The 26,727-nt window shown below is 34.5% G+C and overlaps 2 protein-coding genes across 2 annotated transcripts; both read left to right on the top strand.

The window, feature by feature from the left end:
* Positions 1-17,264: 17,264 nt before the first annotated feature.
* On the top strand, positions 17,265-19,727 carry LOC131637028 (L-type lectin-domain containing receptor kinase VII.1-like). Its single transcript, XM_058907595.1, has one exon. The coding sequence runs from the start codon at positions 17,367-17,369 to the stop codon at positions 19,446-19,448; it is 2,082 nt and encodes a 693-aa protein (XP_058763578.1). The 5' UTR covers positions 17,265-17,366; the 3' UTR covers positions 19,449-19,727.
* Positions 19,728-23,198: 3,471 nt separating this feature from the next.
* LOC131637031 (3-ketoacyl-CoA synthase 15-like) lies at positions 23,199-26,110 on the top strand. The gene is made up of 3 exons (XM_058907596.1): positions 23,199-23,579; positions 24,337-24,921; positions 25,559-26,110. The coding sequence occupies exons 1-3, from the start codon at positions 23,199-23,201 to the stop codon at positions 26,108-26,110; spliced, it is 1,518 nt and encodes a 505-aa protein (XP_058763579.1).
* Positions 26,111-26,727: the final 617 nt, after the last annotated feature.

Here is a 26,727-nt window from a genome sequence, read left to right as displayed (position 1 = left end):
ATCAGAATCTGAAGAAGAAGATGAACTGTCCATGATCTCCAGAAGGGTAAACCAACTCTGGAAGAGCAAGCAAAGGAAGTTCAGAGGCTTCAGAAGTTCAAAGAGATTTGAACGAGGAGAATCTTCTGGTGACAGAAGATCTGACAAGAAGAAGGCTGTCTACTATGAGTGCAATGAGCCTGGACATTACAAGAACCAGTGTCCAAAACTTCAGAAGGAGAATCCCAAAAAGAAGTTTCATAAGAAGAAAGGTCTTATGGCAACATGGGATGATTCTGAATCAGAATCAAAATCAGACTCTGAAGGAGAGCAGGCCAACTTCGCGCCGATGGCTACAGAAGATGATGGATCAGAATCTACATCAGAATCAGATTCTGAAGAGGTATTTTCTGAACTATCTAGAGAAGAGTTAGTTTCCAGTTTAACAGAACTTCTGGAACTCAAGGCTCATCTTAGTATCAAATACAAAAAGCTGAAAAAGCAGTTTGAATTTGAAACTAAGAAGCTGGAATTGGAAAATTCTGATCTGAAGGAAAAAGTTTTAAATCTATCCAAAGATAGTGGATCTCCTTCTGAAACAGAAAAATCCATTCCTAGCATGAATCATATTCTGAAAGAATATGACTCGAGCTTCAGAAAGTTCTTATCTAGAAGTATTGGCAGAAGTCATCTTGCTTCTATGATATATGGTGTTTCTGGAAACAGAACGTTTGGTTTTGGCTATGAGGGTGATACCTCACATAAATTTGAACCTATTGATGATCTGAAGATCACATACAAGCCATTGTATGATCAGTTCAAATATGGCCATGCACATGATATTAGGCTCACTTCACATGCACAGAAGTTTAACACTGTTCACACCAAGAAGCAGGTGACACATCCTAAGAAATATCAAGCTGACAAACCTAAAGAATATCATGTTGTTTGATCAGTGCATTTTGATGCACATTCCTTTATGTTTGTACTTAGGCATTTCTATGGTTTAGTTTGTTTATTTTTCTATTTTATTATGTTTTTATATTTTAATTTATTTTTATTGTTATTTGATTTTCGTATTTATTTTTCAGCTTTAGCAGTCTGCACGAAAACGGTCATAACTGGAGTTCCAGGAGTCCGATTGAGGCGTTCTAATAATCGACGGAAAGCTAAGAGAAAGAGCTACAATTCTTATGTTGGAGTCGAAGTCAGAATCGGACTGTAGAAGAGCCAGAAAATTCGTTGAAGTTGCAGCACTAGTTATAGTTAAGTTTCGGGTCAATTAGTTTTGGGCCTGGGTCGTCTGTTTGACCCAGCTGGATTGTAAAACGGGTTGTGCTATTGTCCCTTAGGTTAGCAGCCGCGGTACAGTAGCAACCATCTTCCATTCATGAAATTTTCCAAGCTTTTGACGATCCTGTAATGGAGAACTAATCCTAAGGGCTAATCTGCCGAATTCGAATTCCACAAAACTTTGAGGTTATTATTACTTTCAATTTAATTCAGTTCCTTTCCAATTTGTTATATGATTTCGTTTGCTTAATTCGTTCTCATAGAATATATTGGATTTAATTCGATTGATGCATGTTCCTTACTTTAATCGCGTTTAAACTTAGCTTATTCGTTAATTCGCGCTATCGATAACCGTTTGCTTAATTCGGTGAACCGTTTGCTTAATTCGGTGATTAGGAACATAACTCGTGTAGTATTGTCGACGCTTGTTTCATCAATATTGCAATCGAATAGGAATTGGTACCGCTTAGGGAATTGAAATTGTAATAATCAATGATAAGTTGGAAGTAGAACCGGTAGATTAACCTGTTATAATCACTTATTTCAAAACAGCTTATTTTCAGAATCACTTTTGATAATCATTTTTTTCGACCAAACCAAACCCCCCCTAAATCGATTTAGCTTTTAGTTAATAAAAATCAAGAATCCTTTTGAGAACGATATTTCGAGTCAACTGTCGCTGTACTGCTTTTATACTAAACAACTCGTTTTTGACCCGCGCGCGACAGCGGATCAAATTGGCGCCATTGCCGGGGATTCTTGTCGTTATTAATTTATTTTAGAGTCTTAGGTTTAGTGTTTGTGCGTTTAGGCCGTAGATTCCTCGCAGTTTCGGCCATAACGGCTTTTTGAGTCGAAAAATCGGTTTTTTTGGAAAATTGAGTCTGATCGATAATCTGTTTTTGCCTACTGGGAGCACAAAAATCGTGGGATCAGTACTCCCTTACTCTAGAAGAGTAAGGAAATTCGACCTCAAATCTCCAAATTCATCATTTTTCTATTTTTAATTAATTATTTACTGTTTTTGCTGTTTCAAAAAAATCCAAAAAAATTTCCATAATTCTTATTTCGTCTAATTAGATGAAATTTTTTGTTTTTATAATTTTATGAATTTATTTTAATCATTTTTCTTCTTTCTATTTGTTTCTGCCTGTTTGGGACATTGTTGGTATTTATGTGTTTGTTGATAACATGGATGAACAAAGAACTTTAAGGCAGTTGGCTGCCCCTGATGCGAACTATAATGGTTTATGCATTGAGTATCCTGATGGTTATGTACCTTTTGAATTGAAATATGGTTCAATACATTTGTTGCATAGGTTTAGTGGTTTTGCAGGTGAGGATCCGCATAAGCATTTGAGTGAATTCCAGGTTGTCTGCTCTGCACCTTCTGAACCTTCACTAGAGGATATTGTCAAACAAATGGCTGCAAATAATCTTCAGTATCAACAACAAATAGATTATACTCTTCAGACTTTGCAAACACAGATTGGACAGCTTGCCACTTTATTGAATGCCATGCAGCAAGCTCAAGGATCAAACCAACAACCCTTGGAAGAGCATTCTGTTTTTCAAATAGAGTTGCTTTCTGAAACTGTTGATGATACTTGTACTGATGTGCTTGCATCTGATTTTCCATCACTGTCTGATTTTGATGATGTTTACTCATGTTCTGATTGTACTGACACTAACGTTTGTGTTGTATGTGCTGAGATTGATGCTGCCTTGCAGGGTAACATATTTACTACAGGTGAAGTTGTTATCGATGAAGCTGTTCATGCAACTGATACTCTTGACATCCCGGCAACCCCAAACACTCCTTCCATTGAGCAGCCACCTTCCCCCGAGCTGAAGCAACTTCCTGAAAATTTGAAATACGCTTATTTAGAGATGAAGGAAAAGCTACCAGTTATAATTTCTTCTAACCTTGATTTTGATCACAAAAATAAGCTTTTGCAGGTTTTGAAGAAGCATAAGAAGGCGATTGGGTGGACATTGGCCGACATTCCTGGTATTAGCCCGTCCATGATTTTGCGTAGTATCTCAATTGAAGTGGAAGGTGAAACAAAAGTAGTGAGGCATCCCATCAATCTTTTGATCTCTGAGGTTGTGGAAAAGAAGATCACATGCCCATTCGACACTTTCACTTATCGAAGATTCTTCTTTGATCCTGGAATAAACGGCAAAGACACTAATATAAATTCCAAGTTCAGTGGACATTACCCAAAGCTACTCCATGAGAGCCCCACTTTGGAAGAAGAGAATGTAGAAGATCTCTCTTTGGGAAAGGCTGCTTATGTGATCACCTATCCTCCTTGACTACTCGGGTGTGTTCTTTCCTTTCTCTCCCTCTTACTTTAATAATTATGTCCTTTCATTGAGGACAATGCTTGTTTTAGTGTGGGGGAGGGAATTCTTTGTTTTATTTTCTTTTGTTTTCTTGTTTTGTTTTCAGTTTAAAATAATAAAAATAAATATGCATCGTTTTGAAAGTTTTAGGCTATAGACTGATTTGAGTCGAGTTTGCGGAGACTTGGAAAAATTCATAAGATCGGTATCGTTCTAACACCGTGAGTCTCCTGCATATGGAAATTGATTTAAATTTGTTATTATGTTTTAGCCTTAATTCTCATTCTCTGACAGCTCTTGAGTAGTTTATTTCAGCAGTCGGCACCATCTCTCACACACTTTACGCAGGGAAGCCGATGAATATAAGTGAATGTTCCGAAAAAAAAAAGATAATACACCTTCTAAGTTTGGTGACCCTCACCCGGTCACTTAACCCAACGGTTGTGTAATCTTCAAAAAAAAAAGATTTCAAAACTCTTTGTTAGTTGGTTTAGCGGTTTCTGGTGCTGAACTTGGTAGGGAGGATTACGGTCCGATCCCCCGCAACTACATCTGAGTAAGCAAAAGGGTTATGCCACGTAAGTACCGGAACCCCATGCAAAAAAGGGATCAGAGTCACTAACCGGTAGCCTTGCTATAAGTGTGTGGAGATAACGAGCTTAATGTGATTGCGCCTGAATGAAAAAGAGCAAAAAAGGATGAGTAAGTTAGGCTATGGTATAATAATATGATTTGAATTGGTTTGTGTATTTAGGAGGCTTATGTCTGCATATATGTGGTTAGTGTTCTTACGATGCCCTTAGTGTGCAAGATTAGTACATGGCGATGCGAACTTACCCGAAGAAGATTTGTAGCCTAGGATGAGTAACTATTGATGTATTTATGCTTTCGTTGTTTTGTTTTTCATTTTGCTCGGAGTGCAAAAGTTCAAGTGTGGGGGAATTTGATCAGTGCATTTTGATGCACATTCCTTTATGTTTGTACTTAGGCATTTCTATGGTTTAGTTTGTTTATTTTTCTATTTTATTATGTTTTTATATTTTAATTTATTTTTATTGTTATTTGATTTTCGTATTTATTTTTCAGCTTTAGCAGTCTGCACGAAAACGGTCATAACTGGAGTTCCAGGAGTCCGATTGAGGCGTTCTAATAATCGACGGAAAGCTAAGAGAAAGAGCTACAATTCTTATGTTGGAGTCGAAGTCAGAATCGGACTGTAGAAGAGCCAGAAAATTCGTTGAAGTTGCAGCACTAGTTATAGTTAAGTTTCGGGTCAATTAGTTTTGGGCCTGGGTCGTCTGTTTGACCCAGCTGGATTGTAAAACGGGTTGTGCTATTGTCCCTTAGGTTAGCAGCCGCGGTACAGTAGCAACCATCTTCCATTCATGAAATTTTCCAAGCTTTTGACGATCCTGTAATGGAGAACTAATCCTAAGGGCTAATCTGCCGAATTCGAATTCCACAAAACTTTGAGGTTATTATTACTTTCAATTTAATTCAGTTCCTTTCCAATTTGTTATATGATTTCGTTTGCTTAATTCGTTCTCATAGAATATATTGGATTTAATTCGATTGATGCATGTTCCTTACTTTAATCGCGTTTAAACTTAGCTTATTCGTTAATTCGCGCTATCGATAACCGTTTGCTTAATTCGGTGAACCGTTTGCTTAATTCGGTGATTAGGAACATAACTCGTGTAGTATTGTCGACGCTTGTTTCATCAATATTGCAATCGAATAGGAATTGGTACCGCTTAGGGAATTGAAATTGTAATAATCAATGATAAGTTGGAAGTAGAACCGGTAGATTAACCTGTTATAATCACTTATTTCAAAACAGCTTATTTTCAGAATCACTTTTGATAATCATTTTTTTCGACCAAACCAAACCCCCCCTAAATCGATTTAGCTTTTAGTTAATAAAAATCAAGAATCCTTTTGAGAACGATATTTCGAGTCAACTGTCGCTGTACTGCTTTTATACTAAACAACTCGTTTTTGACCCGCGCGCGACAGCGGATCATTGTTCCTCCTGTTAAATATTTTTCTAAACCCAAGTTCAATCAGAACTTGAGGAGAACTAACAAGAAAGGACCCAAGAAATTGTGGGTACCTAAGGAGAAGATAATTTCTGTTGCAGATATCCTTGGCGGCAAAGAGGACAAAAAGAAAAATGTCATGGTACCTGGACTCTGGGTGCTCGCGACACATGACGGGAAGAAGGTCTACATTCCAAGACCTGGTGCTTAAACCAGGTGGAGAAGTCAAGTTTGGAGGAGATCAGAAGGGCAAAATCATTGGCTCTGGAACCATTAGTCTTGGTAACTCTCCTTCCGTAACTAATGTACTTCTTGTTGAAGGATTAACACATAACTTATTGTCCATAAGTCAATTAAGTGACAATGGTTATGATATAATCTTCAATCAAAAGTCTTGCAAGGCTGTAAGTCAGAAGGATGGCTCAATCCTATTTACAGGCAAGAGAAAGAACAACATTTATAAGATTGATCTTTCTGATCTTGAGAAGCAGAAGGTGACTTGTCTTATGTCTGTTTCTGAGGAGCAATGGGTCTGGCACAGAAGATTAGGTCATGCTAGTTTGAGAAATATTTCTCAGATTAACAAACTAAATCTGGTCAGAGGACTCCCAAATCTGAAATTCAAATCAGATGCTCTTTGTGAAGCATGTCAGAAGGGCAAGTTCTCCAGACCTGCATTCAAGTCTAAGAATGTTGTTTCTACCTCAAGGCCGTTAGAACTCTTGCACATTGATTTGTTTGGCCCAGTCAAAACAGCATCTGTCAGAGGGAAGAAATATGGATTAGTCATCGTTGATGATTATAGCCGCTGGACATGGGTAAAGTTCTTGAAACACAAGGATGAGTCTCATTCAGTGTTCTTTGAATTCTGCACTCAGATCCAATCTGAGAAAGAGTGCAAAATCATAAAGGTTAGAAGTGATCATGGTGGCGAATTTGAGAACAAATTCTTTGAGGAGTTCTTCAAAGAAAATGGTATTGCCCATGATTTCTCTTTTCCTAGAACTCCACAGCAAAATGGAGTTGTAGAGCGAAAGAATAGGACTCTACAAGAAATGGCCAGAACCATGATCAATGAAACCAATATGGCTAAGCACTTCTGGGCAGAAGCAATAAACACTGCGTGTTATATTCAGAATAGAATCTCTATCAGACCTATTCTAAATAAGACTCCTTGTGAATTGTGGAAGAACAGAAAGCCCAACATTTCATATTTCCATCCTTTTGGATGTGTATGCTTTATTCTGAATACTAAAGATCATCTTGGTAAGTTTGATTCTAAAGCACAAAAGTGTTTCCTTCTTGGATATTCTGAACGCTCTAAAGGCTACAGAGTATACAATACTGAAACATTTATTGTAGAAGAATCAATCAATATCAGGTTTGATGATAAGCTTGGTCTTGAAAAACCAAAGCATTTTGAGAATTTTGCAGATATAGATATTGATATATCAGAAGCTGTAGAACCAAGAAGCAAAGCTGCAGAAGCTGGCAGTCTCAGAAGCAATGGATCAGAAGATCAAGTTGCTGCATCTTTAGAGAATCTTAGGATTTCTGAAGAACCAACAGTCAGAAGATCACCTAGACTTGCTTCAGCTCATTCAGAAGATGTGATCCTTGGGAAGAAAGATGATCCCATCAGAACAAGGGCATTCCTTAAGAACAATGCAGAATGTCAATTAGGTCTTGTTTCTTTGATCGAGCCAACTTTTGTTGATCAAGCTCTAGAAGATCCAGACTGGATAATTGCCATGCAAGAAGAACTAAATCAGTTTACAAGGAATGACGTATGGGACTTGGTTCCTAGACCAAAAGGATATTTTAATTTGTCAAATATATGTTGATGATATTATCTTTGGAACATCTAATGCTACACTTGGAAAGGAGTTTGCTGAGTCTATGCAGGCTGAATTTGAAATGAGCATGATGGGAGAACTCAAGTATTTCCTTGGGATTCAAATCAACCAAACTTCTGATGGAACCTATGTTCATCAAACGAAGTATGTGAAAGAACTTCTAAAGAAGTTTAATCTTTCAGAAAGTAAAGAAGCCAAAACTCCTATGCATCCAACATGTGTCCTAGGTAAGGATGAGGTAAGTAAGAAGGTAGATCAGAAGTTGCACAGAGGTATGATTGGATCTCTTCTATACCTAACTGCTTCTAGACCTGACATTCTCTTCAGTGTTTGTTTGTGTGCTAGATTCCAATCAGATCCGAGAGAATCTCATTTAACTGCGGTTAAGAGAATTCTGAGGTATCTGAAAGGTACTACTAATGTTGGTTTAGTTTACAGAAGATCCAAAGAATACAACTTAGTAGGATTCTGTGATGCTGACTATGCTGGAGATAGAATTGAAAGGAAAAGTACTTCTGGAAGTTGTCAATTTCTTGGAAGTCATCTGATCTCATGGTACAGCAAGAAGCAAGCTACAATTGCCCTCTCAACAACAGAAGCAGAATATGTTGCTGCTGCTGGATGTAGCACACAAATGCTCTGGATGAGAAGTCAGCTAGAAGATTATCAGATATATGAGAGTAACATTCCTATTTTCTGTGATAATACTTCTGCTATATGTTTATCTAAGAATCCTATCTTACATTCAAAAGCTAAACATATTGAGATTAAACATCATTTCATAAGGGACTATGTTCAGAAGGGTGTTATATCTTTAAACTTCGTGGATACAGACCATCAATGGGCTGATATCTTTACAAAACCCCTTGCTGAAGATAGGTTTAAGTTCATTCTGAAGAATATCAGTATGGATTTATGCCCAGAATGAGAAGATGAGAAGATCTTATGTATGAGTATCTTCTGAAATGAGATTGGATTAGTCTTTTATAAGAAGTTCTGTTTGTAATCAATTAGAAGTAGTGATTCAGTTATTACTAACGTTTCATTGTCTAAGTTGATTCAGAATCTCTTTAAAAGTAAAACAGCTGTAACTGGCTATCCAGATGGTAAACACGTGTTCACTAATTCTGGACAAACGTGCGTGCAGTTGAGGGGACGCCTACTTAGGTAACTGTGCTAATCACCTTTTTTGTCATTATTATCTCTCCTCACGTCATGTAACATTAAATGTCATTCATCATTTCTTTTATTGTCCTTTTCGTTTTTATACCCGTCAAACGTTTCCCTTCCCTGGAACGTTTCCTTCCCCACATTCCCTCTATTTATTTCTCCATGTCTTTGCATTCTTCAATCAATCTTTGCGCTCTCTCTCTCTCTTTCTCTCTCGTTTCTATGAATATTTTTTTTTGCATAAACCTTAGTTTATTCATCTTCAACCTAGCATTCACCATGAATCTGTCTTCAAGTTTCTTTCAAGAGGTTTCTCCACTGAAAACTTGCTTCAGGCCTCCATCAGTAATGGAAGTTTTGTGCAAATCTCATGTGGACGCTGATGATTTGGGTGCTTATGGTTTCAACCAAGATGCAAAGGCGAAGGCTCAAGAGTGGTCGGTCTATATGAATAGAACGGTTGGAAGGGTTGTCTGGTTCTAGGTTAAGAAACAAATCTCGGGGATCACTGACATTGATTCCAAGACGGATCTCTCAAGATTCCAAGAAGTCTCAAGTCAGATCTCTTCTGTGATGCTGTTATCAACATTTATCCAAAGGAAGAAGACTTTCTTGAGATATTGGATGATGTTAAGGATCATGTTCTTGACTTCTATGTTAAGGGAAAGCCTCGTTTGAGACATTAGCTCTCTTCCTGTGAACTGTCTCTCACTTCCTCCTTGAATTCATGCATCTCTCCTACAGTGGAGGTTCTAGTCTGGACAGGCATGCAGAGTTTCAAGCTTTCATGGCTGAACAAACTGAGAAGACCGCAGGGATTCATGATATGTTAGCTGAGATTATGTCTAAGCTAGGGTTGTAGTCCTTAAGTCTTTGTAGTTTTCCTTACTTGTTGCATCTGTTTTCTGCATACATCTTTTGTAATCCTGTTTGTTTAATCAATGAAAACTTTATTTCTGTTTCTTTCCTTTGTCATTTTCTACATCTGAATCTTTTATATTCTCTTTGATGTTATGACAAAAAGGGGGAGAAAATATATGATAAATGATCTGATTAATATTATCAGTTACCGGGTAAAAAGGCCCCACATTACTAACAGAACTTGCAAAGTTCTATTCTTTAAGTTGTGTTGTTGCAGGAATTGAAGATTCTGCCCCACATTACTAACAGAACTTGCAAAGTTCTATTCTTTAAGTTGTGTTGTTGCAGGAATTGAAGATTCTGCCCCACATTACTAACAGAACTTGCAAAGTTCTATTCTTTAAGTTGTGCTGTTGCAGGAATTGAAGATTCTCTTTAAAGTGCAACATAAGAAGCAACAAGATGATGAAGCAACTCTTTAGAGAATCAAGCTCTTGGATTCTTGAAGCAAGCTGAGTGCTATGAAGCTTCAGAATCAGAAGCAGAAGCAGAAGCAAGAATGTTCAGATATTCTGATGATAGAATATGATCGGAAACATTATGTCTATTTGTTCTGATACATTTTATATGGATCTGATACATTCTATATGGCTTATATGGCTCTGATACATATTATGTGTTCTGAAACATATTTTATGTTCTGATTCATTCATGCTGACTTTTGTCGTTTAGTTTTGTTTTGTAACATTTCAGGATGTAGAGATGCTCTGATGAAGCTCTGGTACATTCAACAATGTTCTGATACATTCTAGCATGAAGTGATGTAAGAAGAAATTCAAGCTCTGAAGCTGTCCGCTGGAAGCAAGAATCAGAAGCTGTGAATGTTCTGAAGATCAAAGAAATTCAAGTTCTGAAGCTGTCCAAATGGAAGCAGAAATCAGAAGCTGTGAATGTTCTGAAGATCAAAGAAATTCAAGTTCTGAAGCTGTCCGATGGAAGCAGAAATCAGAAGTCATGAATGTTCTGAAGATCAAAGAAATTCAAGTTCTGAAGCTGTCCAATGGAAGCAGGAATCAGAAGCTGTGAATGTTCTGAGGATCTAAAGAAATTCAAAGTTCTGAAGCTGTCCTATGGAAGCAGAAATCAGAAGTCATGAATGTTCTGAAGATCAAGCACATGTGAACGTCTCTACCGAAATAATCAGGGAAGTCTTTTATTATTAAAATTCTTCTAGTATTAATTTCAGGGGGAGATTATTCATCTCAGGGGGAGATTGTTAATCTCAGGGGGAGACATATTCACATGCTTATGCTATAGCTGTGTAATTTGTCTTTAGCCGTCTGCTCTTTCTGATCGCAAATTCATATCATTTATATATGTTTTTGTCATCATCAAAAAGGGGGAGATTGTTAGAACAAGATTTGTTCTGATCAATATTCTTAGTTTTGATGATAACAAGGATATGAATTTTGTGTGAGATAATGTGGTACTCTAATACATTGCAAATTCCCTTTCAGGAAATATATAAAGAGTATGCACAAATCAGCGCTCAGAAGCTTTGTCTCAGAAGGTTCAGCATGCAACATCAGAACATGGTCTGGCAAGACATCAGAAGATGGTCAAGGCAGAATCAGAACATGGGTCTATGAAAGCATCAGAAGAACTTGAGATCAGAAGCAGAAGCACTGAAGTTCTCATGGTATCACGCTCAGAAGCACTTCAAGGTCAGAAGACAAGAAGATGCTATGCACCAAGTTGTTTGACTCTGATGATATTAAAACGTTGTATTCACAAACATTAGATCAGAAGAAAGTACAGGTGGCAGGCTACGCTGACTGACAAAAGGAACGTTGGAAGCTATTAAAGGCAACGTCAGTAGACACAGCGTGAACAAGGCTAGAGGTAGTTGACAAAAGCGTGAAACATTAAATGCAATGCTATACGGAACACGCAAAGCATTAAATGCTCCCAACGGTCATCTTCTCAAGTGCCTATAAATATGAAGTTCTGATGAGAAGCAAGGTTGACGATTTGCTAACAATTAACTTGCTGAAATGCTGTTCAAATTCAAAGCTCAGAAACTTCATCTTCATCAAAGCTCACTACATTGCTGTTATAATATATTAGTGAGATTAAGCTTAAACTTTAAGAGAAATATCACTGTTGTGATTATAGCTTTTCAGAAGCATTGTAAAACTCTTATTTGATTACATTAATTTGTAAGTAACTAGAGTGATCAAGTGTTGATCAGGATACTCTAGGAAGTCTTAGCTTGTGTCTAAGCAGTTGTAATTAGAGTGATCACGTGGTGGTCAGGATACTCTAAGAAAGTCTTAGCTTGTGTCTAAGCATTTGTTCCTAGAGTGATCAGGTTGTGATCAGGATACTCTAGAAGACTTAGTCGTGGGCTAAGTGGAAAACCATTGTAAACTGTTGCGATTAGTGGATTAAATCCTCAGGTGAGGTAAATCACTCCGTGGGGGTGGACTGGAGTAGTTTAGTTAACAACGAACCAGGATAAAAATAACTGTGCAATTTGTTTTTATCGTTCAAGTTTTTAAGACTACACTTATTCAAACCCCCCCTTTCTAAGTGTTTTTCTATCCTTCAGATATAACGTTCATCAATCTAGTAACATGCACAAGCCAACTACTCATGACTAACTGCAATCGACTGTTCAGTGATCTGATCCACAGATATAACATCCATTGACTCCTGTACAGCCCACTGCTGTGACAAAACCTGCACAACCAAACTGTTGTGACTGACCCTGCACAAGCCAACTGCTCGTGACTAACTATAGATGATGAACCGTTCAGTGATCTTATCAGGATATAACGTTTATCAATCTTCTGGAGATTACAAGTGTGCTTCTTAGTTAAGTAGATTTTCTCCTATGTCTGAGTACATTTGTTTTGATACAATGACATGTAATCACTTTGAGTGAATGAATAATCTTTGAGTCTTCTTGTCTGCATCTTCTGACGAGATCTTTGTATCTTTGTTGATAAGCAGAATATGAGAATCAGCTTTAAATGTTGAGTGCTTCTTCCAGCTGATCTTCGTCTTCAAATATTCTTAAGCAGATTTAGAGCAACAGCTATATTGTAGATTGCTTCTGATTTGATCTTCATTTCTTCTTCTGAAAGCAGATTAAGAGCAGCAGATCTTGTATTGATTGCTTCTTTCAGTTTGGTCTTTTCTAGTCAGAGTAAGGAGATTAGAGCTTCAGCTCTTGAAATTAATTCCTTCTTGTAAGACCATCTTCTTTTCTTCTTCATAAGCAGATGTGGAGCAAAAACTCTTATGTTGATTGCTTCTTACTGATCTTCATCTTCTTCTTGAATACTGATCATGAAGCTTGTTACAGCTGATAACACATTGATGAACATCAGTAAACGTGAAACACTTTTCGAGCAAAAACTCAGTGTATTCAGTTTCTTTTGTCATCCAATATGAGCAATATAAGGTCTTGATCAAGTATTAGTGAATTTCTTTAAGACTCCATTGGAGGATACTGCTTAACAGCAGATATTTCTTTTTCACTCTTTTATGTTTTCTTCACATAGGCTTATAATTAGTGTATAAATTATGAATTTATTCATCACATACTAAGTATGTGTTGCCTCTTGTATAACTTTTGAAGCATGATTTCACATTTTTCTTTTACGCTTTCATGCTCAGTTGCTCTTCTACAGATTTTCTCTCAAGATCTCTCTTTTGTTGCACTCTGTAGATGCACTGTGGATACACACTCTAGATGCACACTCTGGATACACCACTGGGTGCACTATTGACACATTGGGTGCATAATGAACACACACATTCAAGTTTGAAGTTTGATATATATATATATAGCTTGATGTGTTACCGTTGGAATCTAGCCGCTGAGATTTGTTTGAAGATTATTTTGAATGCTTTGTCTCGATTGAATAATGAATGACAAGTGTTGTTCTTGGCAGAATCTTATCCTTAGCGTGATGATGACAGTTGGTAGCATGTTTCCTTGGTTAAACTTGTCTTTCCAACGCGCCGCATGTGGGTTGCTTGTTCAATCAGCCTTAGAAGTTGTTCCATTAATTTGTCGCAACCGTTTTGCTAATGATGATGTTTGTAACGGTTTTTATTTTGATTCTGAACTTTTGCACTTTGTAGGCTGAACTTGAATTTTATTTTCTTGTTCGCGTGTGCCTTTGTTGTTGTAGCTTTTTGTATGTCACTGCGTTATTCTATCAGAACTTCTGATCTTCTATTCATGTGATCTTCTTGTTGTAACGGATCTTCATGTATATTGATATTTCTATTTAAATCCTTGTCTTGTTGAATTCTTGCTCTTTGTACAGAACTTCTGATGCTGTGCTTGTCTGAGATTCTTTCTAATGCTGTCGTATAAGGCTTATAGCATAATATCTGCACACTCAATGAAATTATTAGTAATAAAATTGTTACTCACAAAATATACGTTTGTTATCATCAAAACCAGATTCTGAACATAGATTCTCAATCTTGTTCTAACAAAAAACACTCATCATCTTACAAGTCTATTTTGTAGGGATGAGTTAGGGCAAATTCTAATTCTAACATGGCATCAAGAGCCTGGTTGATTCGGGCAACCCACCATTTATATATGTGCCACATGCCCAATATTGCTAAGCGTAAAGGGGTGTATTAGAATATCCAAATCCCAAAATTCAGATCACCCACCGTTTATAACCATGCATCAAACCCAATAGTGTTGAGCATAAGAGTGTGTATTGGAAAAAAACTGATATAGAGGGGCACCCCTCACGTTACAATATAATTTTGTAATAATGAGTTATACCAAACTCTAATTCTAACAATATAGTACAACCAGTGTTTTAAAAACCGGACCGGCCGGTCGGACCGGTCGAACTGGGAACCGGCCAGGTAACTGGTCTGGTTCAATAGATGGATCGAGAATGTCATTGAACCGGTGTGAACCGGTCAAAACCGGTGTAAACCGCTAAAATCGGGAAAATCGACAGTTTTTGTGAACCAGCGGTTTAAATGCATTTTTAAATTTTTTAAATTTTTTAAATTTTCTAATTTTAAAAAATTAAAACAACGTCGTTTTGACTATTTTAATGAAAAATAAAAATAAAAATAAAAATAAAATAAAAAAAAATAAACAAATTGTTGCAAATGCGGTTGATTTTGTTACAGATGATTTTGATATTGAAGAAGGAGATCCCAATATTGAAATAATTTTTCTTTTTTTGAAATTAAATTTAGTAGGCACTGAAATTATTTTGTTATAGATTATTCAATTAAATTATGTTGCGATTAAACTTTTGTTTGCAATTATATTTTATAATTATGTACTATTTTATTGTGTGTGATACCTATGTGTAAAATTTGAATTTAAATTATGAACTTGTGAATTTATTTATAATATGATATTTTCAAAAAATTTAAGTGCTAGTTATATTTTGTAGAGACTGAATCATCCGGTTTGACAGATTTTATATTTATATAATTTTGTTATAACGACCGGTCTATTCAATCAAATTATCCGGTTTAACCCGGTTTAGTCATGCGATTTGACCAGTGACTCAGTGGTTCGACTAATAAACCAGTGACCCAGTACCTCACCAGTTTAATGTCCGGTTCAATTTTTAAAACACTGAGTAGAACACTTACATGAAATACATAGCCTTCCATCTCAACTAATAATACATAGCCGCGTAACATTTTTGATAAATCTACATCTACCAATAATCTAAAAAAATGACTATATACTATATTGCTAGTTGCATCATCAATATAGATTGAAAATCTAATACGATCAACAATTTTAGAAAAAGAGTCTTAGATCACCAATATTTAAATTACTCTCAAGGTCTTTAAGTTATTTAATTATAGGTTAAATTACTCCCAAGAGTCTTATGTAACCTATTTTTTAAATCTAATTTCACCAATATTTTAGAAAAATTACTAAATACTTATAGTTGATTAAAAAAATAATAGAGTTGAACTAATAAATATTTAAATTTTGATGTTTATATGCCCATGCCTAGGATAGAGATGGGAATAGACTAGATCGACCTACAAATATCTATAATTTTGGCCTATTTAAACATGACATGGCCTGACCTATTTAATAAAGATGGTAGGTTTAAGTTTTTTTTTAAAATATCTATTTATTTTTAGTCGACTTAGGCTATAAAAAAAGCCTATTAAAAATCTTATAGGTCGGAATATACAAGTCTGGCCATGTCAAGCTAAATAATATATAAAAGGTTACATTCTCTATTTAAAAAAATAGGTTAAATTACTCCCAAGGTCCTTTAAGTTATTTAATTATAACAGTTTGGTCCTTCAAGTTTTTTTTTAACAATTTGGTCATTTTGGGTGATATCTGCCTCATTTTTCTCTCATTTTAATCATTTAGAAATGTTTATTGTTGTGTTTTTGGAAGCACTTCATCATTTTTACATCCCTCAAAATAATTGCATCCACAATTATCACATTTTCTCGGATAAAAAAGGATAATGATGCACACATTTGATAACATAAAGGACCTAGTTGTAGCCAAAACAACATAAAGTACCAAACTGTTACAATTAAATAACTTAAAGGACCTCGGGAGTAATTTAACCAAAAAAAATAATTAAAATTGACTATTTGAAAGACCTAATGTAAAATAAATTTTAAATGGGCTTTCATGTCATGCTAAACTTTTATAAAGGCAAGACCAGACTAAATAAAAAAGTCTATAATAGACCATAGGTCAGACATAGATCTTAAAAATTTATCGTAGGCCAGACTCAGAAGAATTTTTCTGCCAACCCCAAATTAAACCTAACACCTCAAAATATTGCGATTTTACCATATTAACCTTGCTGAGTAAAAACCCATTTCACTATTCTTGTTACATTTTGAATTTTTTTGAAAAGCTCTCAATCATACCAGATTTTTCATTCAAGTACCAAATTTATGACAAGTGAGTATACAATTTTACTGGATCCTTTTTAGGTTTTTACCACTCATTTCGAAAAAAACATGCATTTTTACGGGTTTTTAAGAAATATTCGTAAAACTCATGTTTCTCATGCATTTTTATTGGATATTTTCAATAGTCCAATAAAAATGCATATTTATTTTATTGGACATTTTGAAAAAATTGGTAAAAATGCATATTTTCTACCATATATTTTGAAAAAACTGATATAAATGCATGCAGTTATATCAAACATTTTGAAAACCCAGTAAAAATGCATGTAGTTATACCAGTTATTTTGAAAAAACCAGTAGTAAAAAATGTCCCTTAGTTTAACCGGATATTTAAAAAATTCCAAAAAAACCTTGATGTTTTCCGGATTTTAAAAAATTCTAGTAGTTCATATTTAAATTTTTATTTATATCTACAATGAGGACCAAAGAATGAGACTTGACTATTGCTTCTATTATTGCTTCTAGGTAGTGTGACAGAGTTGCAGCTAAATAAAAAACCTATAAAAAAAGTAAAACTAAAATTATGTTCCTTCCTTTGAGTTTTCATTCATTTGCTGAACAATTTAAAGTCTTTGGTTTGATTTTGTCTAAGCATCAAAACTTGGCCACCACTCCAATTTTAATAAATTTTAATCATTAGTCAACACATTCATTTTTTACTATTTTTGTATAATCATCAATTACTACAAAAAAAAAAAAAACTAATCTCTGAGTACACATAGTTGACCAAACAAACAAACAAACATAAAATCCATTTTCTCGTACCTAGTTTCTTGTCTCTGTCTCATACATACACACACTGTTATGTTAATGTTACAAACTCTGTTTCTTAATTTCTCAGAAAATGGTTGGACACAAAAACTCTCATAGATTTCATCATCTTCTTCTTCTTCTCTCATCAACTTTTTTCCTTCTCTTCACCTCAACCTCCTCCATCGACTTCATCTTCAACTCTTTCAACTCCTCAACCATCTCCCTCTTCGGAAACTCCACAATCGATTCTCATATCCTAACTCTCACACACCATCAAACCTTCTCCATCGGTCGTGCTCTCTACCCTCACAAAATCCCAACAAAAAACTCTTCATCTTCTCATGTCTACCCTTTCTCCACCTCCTTCATCTTCTCCATGGCACCTTTCAAAGACACACTTCCAGGCCATGGTTTAGTCTTCATCTTCACACCTCTCAAAGGCATCCAAGGAACAAGCTCAGCTCAACATCTTGGTCTTTTCAACCTTACCAACAACGGAGATTCGAATAACCATGTTTTCGGTGTTGAGTTTGATGTTTTCATGAACCAGGAGTTTGAAGACATCAATGATAACCATGTTGGAATTGATGTAAATTCTCTTACATCTGTTGTTTCCCATGATGCTGGGTTTTGGATTGATGATGCAAAAAGTGGAAAAGATCAGATTTTTAAGAAACTGGTGTTGAATAATGGTGAGAATTATCAGGTTTGGATTGATTATGAAGATTCTTTGATCAATGTTTCGATGGCGAAATCGGGTATGAAGAAACCTGTTAAGCCTTTGTTGAATGTTTCTGTCAATTTGTCTGATGTTTTTGAAGATGAGATGTTTGTTGGATTTACTAGCTCAACTGGGCAATTAGTTCAGAGTCATAAAATCTTGGCTTGGAGTTTTAGCAATACAAATTTTTCATTTAGTGATGAGATTATTACTATTGGTTTACCGTCTTTTGTTCTTCCGAAAGATTCAATTTTTGAGTCGAAACGGTTTGTTGCAGGGTTTAGTTTAGGAGTTTTCTTTATTGTTTGTGTTTTGGTTATGTTGGTAATGTTTTTGGTTCAGGTGAAGAGAAAGAGAGAGAAGAGGAGAAGTGAAATGGAGGATTGGGAGATGGAGTATTGGCCGCATAGAATGTCGTACGAAGAAGTTAAACGCTCGACGAAAGGTTTCTCGGAGGAGAATGTGATTGGTGTTGGTGGAAATGGGAAAGTTTATAAGGGTGTTTTAAGAGGAGGAGTTGTGATTGCGGTGAAGAATATTTCTCATGAGAATAATGGTGTGAGAGAGTTTCTTGCAGAAGTTTCGACTCTTGGAAGGTTGAAGCAAAGGAATTTAGTAGGGTTGAGAGGTTGGTGCAAGAAAAATGCTGGAAATTTCATGTTGGTTTATGACTATATGGAGAATGGAAGTTTAGATAAAAGAGTGTTTTGTGATTTTGATAATGAGAGAAAGATGTTGAGTTTTGAAGATAGAATAAGGATTCTTAAGGATGTGGCTTATGCTGTTTTGTATTTGCATGAAGGATGGGAAGTTAAGGTGGTGCATAGAGATATCAAGGCTAGCAATGTTTTACTTGATAAAGATATGAATGGAAAGTTAGGTGATTTTGGTTTAGCTAGGCTGCAAAACCATGGACAAGTAGCTAGAACGACGAAGTTGGTTGGAACGGTCGGTTACATGGCTCCTGAAGTGATAAAAACGGGCCGAGCTTCTACTCATACCGATGTTTACATGTTCGGGATCTTGATTTTGGAGGTCATGTGTGGGAGGAGACCGCTGGAAGACGGTAAACCGGGTTTGGTTGAGTTTGTTTGGAAACTTTTGGAGCAAGGGGAGCTTGTGTGTGCACTTGATGAGAGGGTGAGGGCTAAGGGGGAGTTTAGTTTGCAGGAATTGGAGAGAGTGTTGCATTTGGGTTTGTTGTGTGCTTATCCGGAGCCTAAGTCTCGGCCAAGTATGAGACAGGTGGTGAATGTTTTGGAAGGGAGGAATGAGGGAGGTGAAGAGTCGGAGAATATGGATAGTTGTTTGTTGCAACGGTTGAAGTCAAGGGATGTTTTGTCTGAGTATTCTTTGTATTTTGGTTATGCATCACACCCAACTTTTCATGATGTTCCTCAAATTTCTTCAACATCTGTTACTTGGTCTGGACCTTTAGTTGAAGGTAGGTGAATCTTTGTTATGAAGTTAATTGAAGTGAATATTACACTGATACTTTAGATTGAAGGTGTATTGCGTGTTTAACAAGTATATCAGCGTCCGTCTGTCTCAAGTGTCTGTGTTTATATGTCGGCGTTTTTTTTGTGTTTTCTTGGAAATTTAATTTCGATTGACTTTGAAGATGATATTTTTGTACTGAAATTTCAATTTTATAGTTTTGAATTTTGATTGTAAAGTGTATATACCATAGTATTTTTAGTAATAAGAAAGGACTTTAATGTTGTTTATCAATAGTTATTGATTTTGATGTCATATACTTGATTCATTCTTTGATTTTGACCCAAGTCTAGGAATTATTAGTATTATAGATGAAAGCTATTTTGATGATGTGATATACTTGATTCATTCTTTGATTTTGACCCAAGTCTAGGAATTATTAGTATTATAGATGGAGGCTATTGTTGATTTTTCAAGCAACATTTATGAAACTTGGTAGATTTTTTGGTTAATAATTGATAAGCGTTAATATATTCAATTGTAAGATGAGAACTCAAATTACAAAGTATATTGAATTGTAACTCAAATTACAATAGTATATTGAATTGTCAACGAGGTGGTTTGGACATGCCACTTGCAATATCATAAACATCTAGTGTCTAGTTAGTTGTCGGCTGGTAATTTTGTAGGAAATTGCCAAATTTTCAACTGGGGGTATTTATAATTGATTCTGGATGTTTAAAATTGATTTCAGAGTGTTTGGTTGATTTCAAGTCGAATTGATTATATTTTTTAAAATTTATTCTATTTGAAACTAAGATTTGTAGCTTTTGATCAAACATGATTTTTACACTTGAAATTATTGTTCATCTCATTTTTACAAGAATTTCTTCAAACATAAATCACTTTATCTTTAATTTACTTTTATTCAGAATCAATTTTACACAATCAATTTACTCAAAATCAAATTTTTTAACCGCAGAACCAAACACACTCTAACATACTCTACTTTATAACATCACTCGTAAGAAAAAGATTGCTTCTATTTATAAATACTAAGTTTAACTACTTATAATGCCCTATATTTTTTTTCTTAAAATTATTTTATTATTTGTCTTTAAAATTAAAATCTACAAAAAGAAATCTGATTTTTTATTTTTTTTTTAAATTTGCACTTTAAAAAAAAATATCAAAATGATTTTAAGATTTGATTTTTTTTTTAAAATAAAATATATAAATCAAAAATCAAAAACTCGCTAATGATTTAGCTTAAGTCTAAATACCATATAATATATTGTGTAGTATGATATTTTTAACATTTTTTGTGCAAAAAATAAATAAATTAGGTAGTTTAAAAAGGGGTTAATGCTATGTTTGTTTCCACGTTGAAACTAGTTTTAAATACCATAGTATCGAGGATAATTCTAATCTCGTCGATTAAAATGTCAGTAGTATTATGACCGATGGTATATGGGATTTCACCAAAGCCATTTCTCCCATTCTGATGGCTCTTCAAGAGAGAATTTTATGTTGTCCTATCCTGTTTGATCTTCGCCCGGACTTTAGAGTTTGGATTGATTCTCCGAATGGTGATCTTACCTCCAAGATTAGTTTTGATTTTAAGAGGTTGGTGGGCTTCGCGAGGAGTGGTGGAGGTGGATTTGATCTAAATCAATTCCTCCTTCTAAGTCTGCTTTCGTGTGGAAGCTTCTTCATTGCAAAGTTTCTACGGATGATCAATGGCATAGAAGGAATTTCGCTTTTCCTTAGCATTGCGGCTTATGTAAGGAAGCGGAGGAAACCGCCTCTCATTTTTTCTTTGATTGTAAGTTTGCTTCTCTTCTTTGGTATTGGTTGTGTAAAATTCTGAATTACTTTTCTCCTATTATTGATTGGTCCGACCTTTGGCTATTTGTCGGAAGTTCGGTTCGGGTCAATGCAAGATTGTTTCCATTGCTGCCATTGTCATTATTCTTAATGCTATTTGGTTGGCTCGAAATAGGCTGAAATTTCAGGATGTTCCTCATTCTGTCCAAAGCTTCATCTCTTCTATATTGGATTCTGTTTCTTTAGCCGGTGGCTCCTCCATTGTTGAATCTTATTTGAATATGCATGATTTTGTAATGCTGAAGAAATTTCATGTTCCTATTCGGCCCCCAAGAACTGGATCAAATCAATTGTGATGGTACACCTCTATTTCTCCTTCTGGTTTGTTTGCTTGTGGAGGCATTGTGAGAAATAACGATGGTAATTTTTTAGGTGCGTTTGCTTCTTTTTTGGTTGTTGCTAATTCTCTCATGGCCGAACTTTTGGGTGCCATGATGGCAATTAAGTTTCCTTATGAGAAGAATTTGAGCAATATTTGGTTGGAAACTGACTCTATGACGGTGGTCAAAGCTTTTAAATCTCCTTTTTTAGTGCCTTGGTACATTAGAAATAGATGGCTGAATTGTATAAGGATAATTGCTAATTGTAATTTTGTAGTTTCCCATATTTACCAGGAAGGGAATAGTTGTGCTGACACTTTAGCTAACACTGAGCTGAATATTACTAATTCTACTTATTTTTCTTCCATCCCTATTTATTTAAGGGTTGATTTTGTTAAGAATAGGCTAGTGATATCTTTCCATAAGTTTGTTTACTCTTGATAGGATCTTGATTTATGTCCTCATATCTTTTTGTTCCATTCTTTTTTTTTTTTTTTGGTTTAAAAGAGGGCCTAAGCCCAAGTTCCATTCTTCTTTTGTTGTAATGCTATCAGTTAAAAAAAGAGTTTCAAATGCCATAAAAGGAAAACTAATATTTATATTTTCCTTAAATCACGCTAAATGTGTTTTGGAATATGATTTTATTCTTTCAAAATTTAAATGAAACATATTTTAAGCAAGCATATATATATATATATATATATATATATATATATATATATATATATATATATATATATATATATATATATATATATATATATATATATATATATATATATATATATATATATATATATATATATATATATATATATATACTCAATAATTGATTTCGGAGGGGTTGTTTTTAAAATACAATTGATTTTTCCTTTATACTCGACTATATCTTAAATATAGGATTTGTAAATTTCGACTTCAAACCAAAATTATCAATTATAAGTTAGAGAGTGGAGCGGTTGAACCTAAAAATGACAGCGAAAATAACTACAATTTGACTATTTTATAAATTTGTTTTGTTTAGGAATTAAAAATTTGGATGCAGTTGAGACACTAAGTTTTTGAAGCACCGGTGCGAAGTAAATTTGTATAGTTAATACTCCAACGCTCAAGTCAATTTATTATTATTATTATTATTATTATTATTATTATTATTATTATTATTATTATTATTATTATTATTATTATTATTATTATTATTATTATTATTATTATTAATAACAACCAACCAAATATTAAATTGATATGTTATTAACTTATCACTCACTTCTTCTTGCATACAATCTCAATGGTGCTACAAATATGCTTCTCATACGCATTCATGCACAACATACCTATTCTATTTTACATCATTTACTACACCAACCACTCTTTTTCTCCCACATCCCTACATATACACCCCCATCACGCTTCTTTCCTTCCTACACTTTTCAAACCTTTCTATTTCACTTTCCCATTTCTCAACTCAATTAAATTCAATCATGCCAATCAATTTTCATTAGCTCATTAAACCCATCTATACATTTTCAACTTTTTTCTTCAATCAACTTTTTCCATCATGTCAAATGAAAGTGAAGAATTTTCCACAGATATTTCACAAAGGGGTGCAGATAGCAATGGCCCAATTTCATTCTTGGTTAAAGTACGGCCCAGAATGCCAGATTTTCTTAGTTCTGTTAATCTAAAATATGTGAAATTGGGCTATGGTTATCTCATTAACCATCGCTTGTATTTACTATTGGCACCCCCTTTGCTTGCAATCTTGATTAATCATATTGGAAAATTCACTATGGAAGATCTCTTTGTGAAATATAACATCACTGAGGGTTTGTTTATTTCTGGAGTTTTGTTACTTATGCTCTATATTTATATTGATTCTACACCTCGTTCTACCTATTTGATCGATTTCTCGTGTTTTCGACCTTCAAATGATTACAAGGTAATGTCAAATTTATGACTTCTTATCTAAATATTTCAATTTAGATTTTTAAAATAAAAAACAGAGTGACTATTTTTGTCTATATTTCAATACGCGCTTATAATAATTTATGTAGCATTGACATCTTTAAAAAATAGTGTGTCCATGTTCAACGTGTTCATGCCATTGTCTGTGTCAGACACCGACACGACCCTAACACTTATAATTATATTTAATTTATTATATTTTTTAAAATTATTATTGATCTCTATGCATCAATGAGTGGCAGAGACAACTACTATGACAAGTTCAATTGAAGTTCCTGAATTTTAGAAATTGAAACTAAATATTTATATAAATTACATTTTGAATTCATGAAAATTTTTATTCACACCACTAATTCACTTAGTCTTAAATTTATTTATTTTTCACCCATGGCATGGGGTCACGTCTATATAAGTCGCGCTTTAAACAAGTACCATTCATTTATGTCATATTTCATATTTTAAAGACGAATAAGTAAGATGTCGTAGATTTGAATTCGCGCTCCTGTCTGTGAGATGATTTAAATTAATTTATTTTAATATCTATGGTCTAGGGTTCTGACTCCACCACTAATATCAACATTAGTGTTGTGTTCGGTGATCTTGTTTGGGGTCTGTACTTCAGAGAAAAAGTTGAAAACATCTTATAAACATGTTTAGTCTTAAGCTATTTTTATAAACTCTTTCAAACCGCTGTTGATGTTTGCATATATCTGATTGGACTATTTGTGCAGATCTCCAAGGAAGAGTTCACCGAGTTAGCAAAAACATCAGGAAATTTCAACGAATCCGCCATTAAATTTCAAGAACAAGTTCTCAAAAAATCTGGCATAGGAGATGAAACCTACTTACCAAAAGCAGTTTTTCGCCCCGGTTACACATCATCATTAAAAGAAGGCAGAGAAGAATTATCAATTGTGATGTTTGGTGCAATTAAGAACCTTCTTGCAGCCACAAAAGTAAAACCAAAAGACATCAAAATCCTTATAGTAAACTGTGGAATATTAAACACAACTCCATCAATCTCATCAATGGTGATAAACCATTTCAAGCTTCGACCCGATATTCGTAGCTTTAACCTTGGTGGTATGGGTTGTGCTGCCGGAATCGTAGCCGTTGATTTAGCGAAAGACCTTCTTGATTCTTATCCAGGATCTTATGCATTGGTAGTTAGCACAGAAGCTGTTAGCTATTCATGGTATAGTGGTAATGACTTTGACATGCTTCTTCCTAATTGCTTCTTTAGAATGGGAGCTTCGGCCGTATTGCTCTCGAATTATCGACTAGATAGATGGCGTGCTAAGTATGAACTCAAACAGGTATTATCTCCTCATCACATAATTTCTTTTTTTTTAATTCGTAAAAGATTTTAATTTTAGGGTTAACTAGTGAGTCCCGATTCTCACAATCATGATATTTGTGCAATCACATAATCACCGAGTATAATGTTGGTCAGGAAACTGACATTTTAAACAAAATATTTTATATTTAAAAATATTTAAATATGCAGTTGAAAAATAAGTTGTTTAGTCTTTATCGGATGGTAGAGACGTGCTGACTACATGACATATTCTAACAATCACGTAGTCGGTTGGTATCAAATGAAATGCGTAATCAAGATAAAAAACTCATAATTTAGACTTAGTAAATAAAATTTACAGAGAGAAATGTAAAGAATAAACTTGAGATATAAGTTATCTGATCTTTATCAAATGATTCAAACTTGTTGACTACGTGCTATATTTTAAAAGTGATGTAGTCAGCGAGTCTGAAGTGAAAATTGCAATTAAGATTTGAATTTTAAATACGGTAAACCAAATTAAAAAATATTTACTCATTAAACATGAAATACAACTTGTCTTTGTCTTGATGAAATAGTTTAGTTTAGACTTATCGCCTACGTGACTTCTAAAATTTCTTTTGGTTTGAGATATGACCAACCAACCCATGTTGCAGCTGGTCAGAACTCACAAAGGAATGGACAACAAAAGCTACAAAAGCATACATCAAAGAGAAGACAATGAGGGAAAGAAAGGACTATCAATAAGCAAAGATGTAATAGAAGTTGGAGGCCATGCACTAAAAGCCAACATTACAACACTTGGTCCACTAGTACTACCTATTTCAGAACAACTTCACTTCTTCACCAACTTAGTCTTCAAGAAAAACAAAACAAAGCCATACATTCCTGATTTCAAGCTAGCTTTTGAGCATGTATGTGCATTGGCCACAAGCAAGAAAGTGTTGGATGAGATACAAAAGAATTTGGAGTTGACTGAGGAGTATATGGAAGCATCAAGGAAGACATTGGAGAGATTTGGTAACACTTCAAGTAGTAGTAATTGGTATGAGCTTGCATATCTTGAGTTCAATGAAAGGATTAAGAAAGGTGATAGAGTTTTTCAAATAGCTTTTGGTTCTGGATTTATGTGTAATAGTGTTGTTTGGAAAGCACTTAGGAATGTTGGGAAACCTAAACAAAGTCCTTGGATTGAGGATGATAATTGAAGATGAAATGGTTGCTAGCTTTACTTACTTTATAGGAATATGAATGTATCAAATGTGTTCATATTATGAGCAATGGGAAAAAAATGTAAAAACATAAATTAATTATTATTAAATAAAAATAAAAAACTAAGTCCAATGCCTATATCATTTAAGTGATTTTGAAATAAAATCCATAATCCATGTGTTCGTTTATTAGTATGTTTTATCCAAAAAAAAAAATTAGTGTATTTATATAATTTGGACTAGCTTTTCATTTTGAATGTATTTTTGAGTTTTATTTTTATTTTTTGGAAATTATTTGAGTTTAATTAAACTTTTTTTTTTCGGTTCAAATGGATTAAATTCAATTTGTTGGTTTTAAGTTTAAGTGTGAGTTTAAAAATATTGAAAAACAAAGTGTGGGGAAGTCTCACATTTATTAGAGAAAAGTGGAAATTTGAGTATTTATAAGTGAGAGAACCCACACACACATTACTTTAAGATTTTGGGTGAGTATGTGGTGTGTCTCTCACAAAATTTGTTGCTCATAAAGAAAGACCATAATGTAAAAATGCTCCATCATGTAGACCCCCAAATTGATGACCCAATAGTGATATCATGAGTTGTTGGTTCGAGTG

Source organism: Vicia villosa, unplaced genomic scaffold, assembly GCF_029867415.1.
Source record: "Vicia villosa cultivar HV-30 ecotype Madison, WI unplaced genomic scaffold, Vvil1.0 ctg.001892F_1_1, whole genome shotgun sequence".
In the NCBI taxonomy this organism is placed as follows: Eukaryota; Viridiplantae; Streptophyta; class Magnoliopsida; order Fabales; family Fabaceae; genus Vicia; species Vicia villosa.
The sequence above is the reverse complement of the archived record's forward strand: the minus strand, read 5'-3'. Positions and strand labels throughout refer to the sequence as shown.